Below are 10,000 nucleotides of genomic sequence, written 5' to 3'. Positions count from 1 at the left end.
TTTATTTTTTTAATGATTTTATTAGTATTACTATTATTATTACTACTACCTTTTTCTATATTATAATTATTATTCATTTATTTATGTAAGCTTATCTATTATTTATTCCCCTGTTTTTTTTTTGTTTTGTTTTTTTGTTTTGTTTTGTGTTTTTTTTCTCAAGGCCTGACTAAGCGCGTTGGGTTACGCTGCTGGTCAGGCATCTGCTTGGCAGATGTGGTGTAGCGTATATGGTTTGTCCGAACGCAGTGACGCCTCCTTGAGCAACTGAAACTGAAACTGAAAACTGTTTGTTGATTGGCCTCTTTTTCTTTTGTTTTCCTTTTGTTTGTTTCTTTTCCTCTTTTTTTTTCTATCTCTCTGTCCTTTTTTTCTTTTTTTTTCTTTCTGTCTTTCTGAAAATTTTTTTTTTATCGTTTCATTCTTAATTTTCTTTGTTTCTTCCGTGTACTTTTTTTTTTTTTTTTTTTTTTTTTTTTTTTTGCTTCTGTCTTGGCGAGGTGGATCATTTGAGACCATCTTTCGTTTTTTTTTGGACCCCCCAAAAAAAAAAATATTCCAAAATTTCCCAATGAAATAATCGTCAGGTTTAAAAAAAAAAATGTTTTATTCATCAACGATTTTTAGAACACATGTGAAAATAGCATCAATTTTCACGAAATTGTAATTCAGATTAAAAAAAAAAAAAGTATTACAGCGAAGTCTCATTTTTTTTTCTTCTTTGAAAAAAAAAATCTTTCCATAACCTCCCCCCTCTCCTCCATCCTTCTTTCTATCCGTTCCTCGTATTCCTTCTTCTCCTGTCGAGTTCCGTAACTTCTGCAATGCTGCATTTACATTTGTTTTATAAACTATTCCTTGATGTTATAGCGAAAAAAGCTTTCGTAGTGTGCATGGCGTGTCAGGATGGAACGAATGGGTTTCGCGAATGCGACATATACGATGATAAGTATAATAAAAAAAATAAAATAAATAAAGACCAATACGTGTGTTCGTGCGCGTGCGTGCGTGCGTGCGGGCGGGCGGGCGTGTGTGTGTGTGTGTGTGTGTGTGTGTGTGTGTGCAGGCAGTGGAAACAGCGTTCCGAATAAGCATTTTCAAAACATCTCACAATTGATAAAAGAAGTTTTAGACTAATACGTGTGTTCGTGTGCGTGCGTGCGTGTGTGTGTTGTGTGTGTGTGTGTGTGTGTGTGTGTGTGTGTGTGTGTTGTGTGTTGTGTGTGTGTGTGTGTGTGTGTGTGTGTGTGTGTGTGTGTGCAGGCCGTGGAAACAGCGTTCCGAATGGCCGTCAACAGAGGACTTGTCCGTCCAGTGAAGAACGGGGAGGTAAGAAGCGCAGTGGTGTATAGTGTGGTTTTTTTGTTTGTTTGTCCCGCTCTCGCCCTTTCTCCTAAGTTTGACTGGAAAATCAAACTGAGCGTCTAGTCTTTCGGATGAGACGATAAACCGAGGTCCCGTGTGCAGCACGCACTTGGCGCACTGAAAAAGAACCCATGGCAACGAGAGTGTTGTCCTCTGGCGAAATTACGTAAAATGAAATCCACTTTCATAGGTACACAAATATGTAAGCATGCACTCAAGGCCTGACTAAGCGCGTTGGGTTATGCTGCTGGTCAGGCATCTGCTCAACAGATGTGGTGTAGCGTGTATGGATTTGTCCGAACGCAGTGACGCCTCCTTGAGAAAGTGAAACTGAAACTGAAACTGTTTGTTTGTTCTGCTTTCACTTTGTTGTTGCTTATTGGTGATGTGAGTGTTTTGTGTTCTGATTAGCAAATTGTAAAGAGTGGTAACTCTCTCCACTCACAAAGTACGTATCTTGAAATCAGTGCTGCTTACGCTACCGATTCAGCTAGCACACAGGTAAATAAAAGGTACACTGGAACAAACCCAGACACTTCCTCGAAAAGGTAGCGCCGGGCCTGTCCTTATACCGATCATTTGACATGTGCACACAGCAGCAAAGACAGAAGAAATGTGCAAACACAAACGAGCTTTCGTTCAAGACTGGCATAGCCTTCTTTAATCCTGAACAATCCACACAGAACACATGGACAATACAGAACAAACACATGGTTGCCTCGGTGGTTTTTCAACAATTAACAAACAATGAGTTCTGTGTTCTGCTTTCACTTTGTTGTTGCTCATTGGTGATGTGAGTGTTTTTTTGTTCTGCTTTCACTTTGTTGTTGCTCATTTGTGATGTGAGTGTTCTGTGTTCTGCTTTCACTTTGTTGTTGCTCATTGGTGATGTGAGTGTTTTTTTGTTCTGCTTTCACTTTGTTGTTGCTCATTGGTGATGTGAGTGTTCTGTGTTCTGCTTTCACTTTGTTGTTGCTCATTTGTGATGTGAGTGTTCTGTGTTCTGCTTTCACTTTGTTGTTGCTCATTTGTGATGTGAGTGTTTTTTTGTTCTGCTTTCACTTTGTTGTTGCTCATTTGTGATGTGAGTGTTCTGTGTTCTGCTTTCACTTTGTTGTTGCTCATTGGTGATGTGAGTGTTCTGTGTTCTGCTTTCACTTTGTTGCTGCTCATATGTGATGTGAGTGGTTTTTTTGTTCTGCTTTCACTTTGTTGTTGCTCATTGGTGATGTGAGTGTTCTGTGTTCTACTTTCACTTTGTTGTTGCTCATTGGTGATGTGAGTGTTCTGTGTTCTGCTTTCACTTTGTTGTTTGCTCATTGGTGATGTGAGTGTTCTGTGTTCTGCTTTCACTTTGTTGTTGCTCATTGGTGATGTGAGTGTTCTGTGTTCTACTTTCACTTTGTTGTTGCTCATTGGTGATGTGAGTGTTCTGTGTTCTGCTTTCACTGTTGTTGCTCATTTGTGATGTGAGTGTTTTTTTGTTCTGCTTTCACTTTGTTGTTGCTCATTTGTGATGTGAGTGTTCTGTGTTCTGCTTTCACTTTGTTGTTGCTCATTGGTGATGTGAGTGTTCTGTGTTCTGCTTTCACTTTGTTGTTGCTCATTGGTGATGTGAGTGTTTTTTTTTTTGTGTTCTGCTTTCACTTTGTTGTATATCACACGTTCCCACGTGAGCAGAATATGTCGGGACAGTATATCATATCGGTCCTTGTGTGTTCTGGCTGTCTGGTTTCCTTCGACTGTGACGCACGTGGCACCAGTCTTTTTTGCATCACTATCGGTTGAACCCGCTTCTACTATTGGTCTGCCTGCTGGGCATATTAGTCTGGTTATTTGGTCCTGTCAACGGCTTTCCTAGTCTCACTCTGTTCGTTAAGAGGAATGCTGAAATCCACCTTTAGAGACTGCAAATTGTTGTATTGTTGTTTGTGAACAGTGTGTGTGTGTGTGTGTGTGTGTGTGTGTGTGTTTGTGCGTACATGCATGTGTGTGTGTGTGTGTGTGTGTGTGTGTGTGTGTGTGTCTGCGTGGATACGTGCCTGGAGCGCATTGAGACCAAAATTAGATTGTAACACTGCTCCTTTTGAAGCTTGCGGCCAAGATTGATCTTGTTTCTGATCTGCCTGTACCTGCTTGTGACTCCATAGAAAAAAATGCCAAATCTCATTTCAAAGCCTTTCTTGGATGGACATCCTTCTCTCTCTCTCTCTCTCTCTCTCTCTCTCTCTCTCTCTCTCTGTGTTTCTCTCTCTTTAAAGATATATATATCACAAACCTTGGTCAGCGTGGTTCTTTTGTTTTTTGTTTGTTTTGTTTTTTGTTTGTTTTGTTTTGTTTTTTGGTTGTTGTTTTGCGAAAATTAGGCATCTGCCTTTTTTCTTCTTTCTTTTCTTTTTTTTTCCCCCAGTAGATTTGGTGTTGCATATATTGATCCCTCCACACGCTTTGGCACCTCTATCCATGAAACTGAAACTACCATCTATTTTCATGCAAAGTTAGATAGTATCCGTTACGCAATCAAGTAATTAGTGCAATCGATACTTAACGACTAGGCGGAAGCGATACGGCTGTCGATGGCCCTGAGATTGCATTTTATTTGTTTGTATGTAAAATCTTAAGAGGCTGAAAGTTGTTGAGATAGTATGTATTCGTTTGTACATAATCCCTTTAGATAGTATTTATTAGTTTGTGTCTAAAATCTTAAGAGGTGAAAATCTCTTGAGGTAGCATTTATTTGTTTATTAAAGTCTAAAATCTAAAGAGATGGAAATATTTTGAGGTAACATTTACCAGTTTGTTTCTAAAACCTTAAGAGGTGAAAGTTCTTGATGTAGCACGCATTTATTTGTTTCTCTAAAATCTTGTGGAAATCTCTCGAGACAGCATTTATTTGTCTGTGTCTAAAATCTTAATAAGAGGTAGAAAGCTCTTGAGATAGCATTTATTTGCTTATGTCTACAATCTTAAGAGGTGGCAATGTCTTGAGGTAACATTTATTTGTTTATGTCTAATATCTTCAGAGGTGGAAATATTTTGAGGTAACATTTATTTGTTTATTTCTAAAATCATAAGAGGTGAAACTTTCTTGGTGTAGCATTTATTTTTTTTTCTTTTCTTTTTCTTTTCTTTTACTTTCTTTTATTTTATTTTATTGTATAATGCTGATTTTTTCTTCTTCTTCGCCTGAGTGATTAGCATTCATAGCATTCAATCACATTATAATATTTCACTCTTATAAAAAGCATGAATCGGTTTCAGTAACTATTCCCTCTTCGTATTATTGATTTTGTCAAGTTCACTTGCTGGATATGTAGCATTTATTCGTTTGTCTAAAATCTGAAGAAGGGGCGTGGATTCAGTGGGAAAGAACATAAGCAGTCTTCCAATGAAGTGTTATAGTCTCTCCGTCATCCATTCACACGATGTCTTTTCGTTCCCGTTGCCGCTTGGCGTTTGCATGTTGTGACAGGACATGTGCATAGCTGGATTCCTTTGCTTGCTAGCAGTAAGGAACGGGTGTAGTACACACACACACACACACACACACACACACACATGTGAACGCATGCACGCACGCACGCACACACGCACGCACACACACACACACACACACACACACACACACACACACACACACACACACACACACACGTGTCGTTGTTGTTGTTGTTGTTTTGTTTGTTTTGCCATGATGTGACTGAAGTTTTGTTTCCTAGACACTCGTCAGTTATTTCGATAATGACAGTAAACTGTCGGCCATGTAGAAACACCACTCGAAGTCAGTGCTGTTTCTTCATTGCATGAAAAAGAGAAAGAGAGAGACAGACAGACAGACAGACAGACTTTGAAATCTGTTTTCATAACATGGTTTTTGTTATCTTTTAAAGACAAAATCACATCCCGACACATCTAGGTTAATCCCATAACGGCCAGCTAAGCTCCTCGCTTATGGTAACTAAAACCCCCAACCCAGACCCCGTTTAGAAAACACCCTGGACAGTTTATGACCCATCTGCTCCGTCGCCCAGTCCTGGTGGTGGCAGATTTATTGTGCAGTGCTGACGGCGACAAGAACTTAAGACCCCCTAGCCCCCCACAACCCTCCCTCCCTCCACACTCATCTCCCACCAACCGTGCCCCCATCCCCCCACCCCCCACCGTGCCCTGGCCCTCACCTTCCCGCCAAACGTCTTGACCCTATGTGTCTCGTGGCTGTCCCTAAAGGTCCTGACGTTTGGTAAATTGTCACTTCACCAGGAATTAATGATGGGATAACATGGATGAATCTTAGTTATATTAGGGGTGTGGAGGTAGCGCGAGGGGGCAGGGGGGTAGACGGGTTAGAGGGTGGGGGTGGCGGGGAGGGGGGTTGATGATGTTTAGCAAAGAAACAAATATTACTTACCAACATCCCCTTGTCTCTTAGTGTCTCTAGATGTATTTGTGGGTGTACGTCTCGAGGTGTCTGTCTCTCTCTCTCTCTCTCTCTCTCTCTCTCTCTCTCTCTGTCTCTGTGTGTGTGTGTGTGTGTGTGTGGATGTTTGTCGTCTTGAGACTGTAGGTGGTACATATTGTGGTTTTGTAGATTAATCAACTCTCTCTCTCTCTGGCTGTCTGTCTGTCTCTGTGGATGTCGTCTTGAGACTGTAGCTTGTACATGATGTAGATGTAGTTTTGTAGATAAAGCACCCCTCTCTCTCTCTCTGTGGATCTCCCCCCCCCCCCCCCCCCCCCCCCCCCTCTCTCTCTCTCTCTCTGGTTGTTTGTCGCCTTGAGACTGTAGGTTGCACATCTTGTGGTATTGTAGATAAAGCACGTCCTCTCTCTCTCTCTCTCTCTCGATGTCTGTCTGTCTCTCTCTCTGTGTGGATGTTTGTCGCCTTGAGATTGTAGGTTGTTCATGATGTAGTTTTATAGATAAAGCACCTCTTCCCCCCCCCCGTCCCCCCCCCCCACACCCCCCCCCGCCCCCTCTCTCTCTGTCTCTCTGGATGTCAGTCTGTCTATCTCTCACTGTATGTTTGTCGTCTTGAGACTGTAGTTTGTACATGATGTAGTTTTGTAGATAAAGCACCTCTCTCTCTCTCTCTCTCTCTCTCTCTCTCTCGATGTTTGTCGCCATGAAACTATAGGCTGTACACGCTGTGTTTTTGTAGATACAGGACCCATAGTCACCCGTTACCGGCACAGCTTATCCGTGACACATCCGGACTGCTCACGGCAAGGAATAGAAGAACACGTTTATGTGTGTTATGGTTTTTTTTTATTTATTTATTTATTTTTTTTTAATGAAAATGCATTATATATTATTAACATTCCACGTGCTGTGGGACCTAGATATTGTTGACGTCAGCACCAACTTTTGTCGAAACTGCACGGCCTCTCTTCAGGTAAAGAAATGATCACCGACACCACTACAAGGAGAAAATGCACTGATGCGCAGTAGTTCACGTGGCTTTATCAATGAATTTGACTGCGCCTGAGTACATCGATGAAAACGTCAAAAAAAAAAAAATTGACGATGAATGCAGGATCGAACACGAAAGTATCCAGGCAGTTGAACTGACTGAATGTAACAAAATCATCATCAAATAAAGAATTTTAAACAAAATCTTTTTCCCGTTCGTCTGCATGCCATGACAAAAATCATAACTGATAGAGGAGAAAAAAAATATTCAGCAGCATCAGCAGCAGTAGCGGCACAGCGACAACAGTTCTATAAACTAGTTGTTGTTGTTTTTTATTCTGCACGACAACCGAAACTCAGGACGCAAACCCGGTTGTAGCGATAAAAGCGGTTTTATTTTATCACATTTATTTATTTGTTTATTTATTTATTTATCTATGTATCTATTTTTAGCCACGCTGCTTAAAACAGCACCAATGCAAAAAAAAAAAAAAAAAAAAAAAAGCGAAGACATCAACGACCAGCAGACGAAAACAAAACAATGACGACGATATCAATGCCAACGACGACGACGAAGGCAACAACGACGACAACGCCGCCGCCACCGCCACCGCCACGGCGCGCGACTTGTGACACTGCCTGCAACAGTGGACTGTAATGTTGCCCGTGTTGTTGTGGGCGCCGTGTTTATAGGAGTGGCTGTCTCTCTCCCCTCCCTTTCTGCCAATCTCAGACAATCTCCTATCGATCCATTCTGCTGGGAGGCTGGAAGTCTTGTCTGTACGCACATCTTGGAGCTGAAAGGGGGAGGGGGGGGGGAGGAGGAAGAGGGCTGGCTGGTCCTCTCTTGTCTTTTAAAAGTCAGGCGCCACGTCTTCGGCGTGGATATACCCCACCCTCCCCACGTGATCTCTCCACTCAGCCAATCACGTGCCGTCTGTTTGGGGGATGTGACACACACAACACACACACGGTTCGCGGCTATTGTATTTAAGTTCGGCGTTTTTGATTGGAGGGGGTGGGGATGGGGGGGTGAGGGTGGGGGGTAGGTGTGGGGTTTCTTGGTTTCATGTTGGTGGATGGTCGACGATGCCGTTTTCTTCGCGTTCTAGAGTTTCAAAGGATAAGGTTGTTGTTGTTTTTTTGTTTGCTTTTTTTGTTTTTTTGGGGGGAGGGGGGCTGAGGGGGGGATGAACGGAAAGAGTGACTGTTCGTTTGAGGTTGCTTTCCAACATCGTGATTGTCTTACCTGGAGAGAATTCGGGGAGATGCGCCATGTGAACAATACCATCACTTTGTTTTGTTGGGAGAGCTGTTGTCTAAACATCTTTACTGTCGGGACCGTAACAGAGTTGTTGGTTTTTGGATGTGATTATTGTTGAATAAGTGTTCGCTCGCTCAGGACTATTGACCTGTTCGTGTAACAGGTGGGAAGGTTCTTTCACCATGCTGTCAGAAGTCCAGTTTACTTTTTTCTCTTAATGTTCTTTAATCGCAGATGTAATGGGATCGTTGAAAAGGAACGGGAAATAGACGGATGAGTCGTAAGGAGCTTGAAGGGAACCGTACACAAAAGCTGAATCCTATAAATGCACACCGCCGTGTTGAAAATAAAGTGCAACGTTGGGAGCACAGTAGGAGCTTTAAGCTTGTTGTTGCTCTGTTGTACTGTTGAGGGAGTGGGGAGGGAGGGGGGGGGGGGGGGTTGAGAACGACTCCGGCAGTTTTGTTCAAGATCATCTAAAGGCGTGATATCAAGTCAGAGGGCAAACCAGCGAGTAGCGAATTCAATAGTCAATGCGACTTAAAGTCAAAGAACCAGACAAAAGCCGAGTGTTTGCCTCAACAGTCAGATACGGTCGAATGGTGCAGATTTTTCTCAGTTGGAAGTTTGCAGTTTCACATAAATTACTGACATGATCATGCATGGACAGAGCTGAATCAAAATATGCGCCCAGGTTTCTGACAGAATTTCGAAAGTTGACCTCAGCAATGCAGACAGTCAAGGTATGGTCTGAAATTGACAAAGCGCAGACCCAGAGCCTACAAGTATGGCTTCTGCCTTGACGTCATTGAGTCTGAGCCTGTTGGTCAGGATCCAATCTTTCGATGCAACAAAGTGTCCTGAACACAGCCACTTGTGTAGTAATTGCTCGTCAAGATGGGACTACATTCTGCCTCTCAACTTAACAACAACACCAACGTCAACACCAACAACCTACACAACTGATTTACTGAAATGAAAAGTTGGAGGACACTCGGGCCTCTTAAATAACACAAAGCAGACAAGAATGAGAATGATCAACGAATCAAGCTTAAACAGGTTACGCATTCAGTTCTTTGTAATAAGATCGAAATTCAAAGGAGCACGCATCAAGAGCAGAACAGCGCGTGCATGGCTGGGAAAATGATATCAGACTCACTGCCGACAGGGTATACCATTGTATTTGTATTTGTATTTTCACACAGATTTCTCTGTGTGAAATTCGGGCTGCTCTCCCCTGGGAGAGCGCGTCGCTACACTACAGCGCCACCCATTTTTTTCCTGCATGCAGTTTTATTTGTTTTTCCTATCGATGTGGATTTTTCTACAGAGTTTTGCCAGGAACAACCCTTTTGTTGCCGTGGGTTCTTTTACGTGCGCTAAGTGCATGCTGTACACGGGACCTCGGTTTATCGTCTCATCCGAATGACTACCGTCCAGACCACCACTCAAGGTCTAGTGGAGGGGGAGAAAATATCGGCGGCTGAACCGTGATTCGAACCAGCGCCCTCAGATTCTCTCGCTTCCAAGGCGGACGCGTTACCTCCAGGCCATCACTCCACACATTCTACCATAATTATATAACCTCTCTGATATATATATATATATATATATATATATATATATATATATATATATATTTGTGTGTGTGTGTGTGTATCCAGTACAAGGTCTGGTGTTTGATAACAATTATCTTGGCTAAGAGGTACCAGGAACCTCGTCAAAACCTTTGCGCCGCTGGTAATGATGGTACGTTCGTTATGCACATGACTGACAAGTGGACTTTCTAAATATGTAATTTTATTTATTTATTATTTATTTGTTTGTTTATTTATTTATTTATTTATCTGGTTATTTATGTATCTATTTATTTATTTATTTATTCATTTTCATTACAGCGCCATTACCACATAAATTACTGTTTGTTCTCTTCCATGCCAACAAGCTGCTACTCGAGTTGA

The 10,000-nt window shown here is 42.1% G+C and overlaps 1 protein-coding gene and 1 long non-coding RNA gene across 4 annotated transcripts in view; one reads left to right on the top strand and one right to left on the bottom strand.

Annotated features, from left to right (window-relative positions):
* Nucleotides 1-10,000, top strand: part of LOC143297913 (transmembrane protein 135-like) — a 299,849-nt gene that overhangs the window by 47,831 nt on the left and 242,018 nt on the right. For all 3 annotated transcript variants that reach the window (XM_076610471.1, XM_076610472.1, XM_076610470.1), the window contains one exon: nt 1,264-1,329. In XM_076610471.1, coding sequence (XP_076466586.1) covers nt 1,264-1,329 — 66 coding nt within the window. The remainder of the gene's footprint in view (nt 1-1,263; nt 1,330-10,000) is intronic.
* Nucleotides 1-10,000, bottom strand: part of LOC143298305 (uncharacterized) — a 90,072-nt gene that overhangs the window by 38,080 nt on the left and 41,992 nt on the right. The window lies entirely within an intron of this gene.

The sequence above is a fragment of the Babylonia areolata genome, chromosome 23 (genome assembly GCF_041734735.1).
Source record: "Babylonia areolata isolate BAREFJ2019XMU chromosome 23, ASM4173473v1, whole genome shotgun sequence".
In the NCBI taxonomy this organism is placed as follows: Eukaryota; Metazoa; Mollusca; class Gastropoda; order Neogastropoda; family Buccinidae; genus Babylonia; species Babylonia areolata.
The sequence above is the reverse complement of the archived record's forward strand: the minus strand, read 5'-3'. Positions and strand labels throughout refer to the sequence as shown.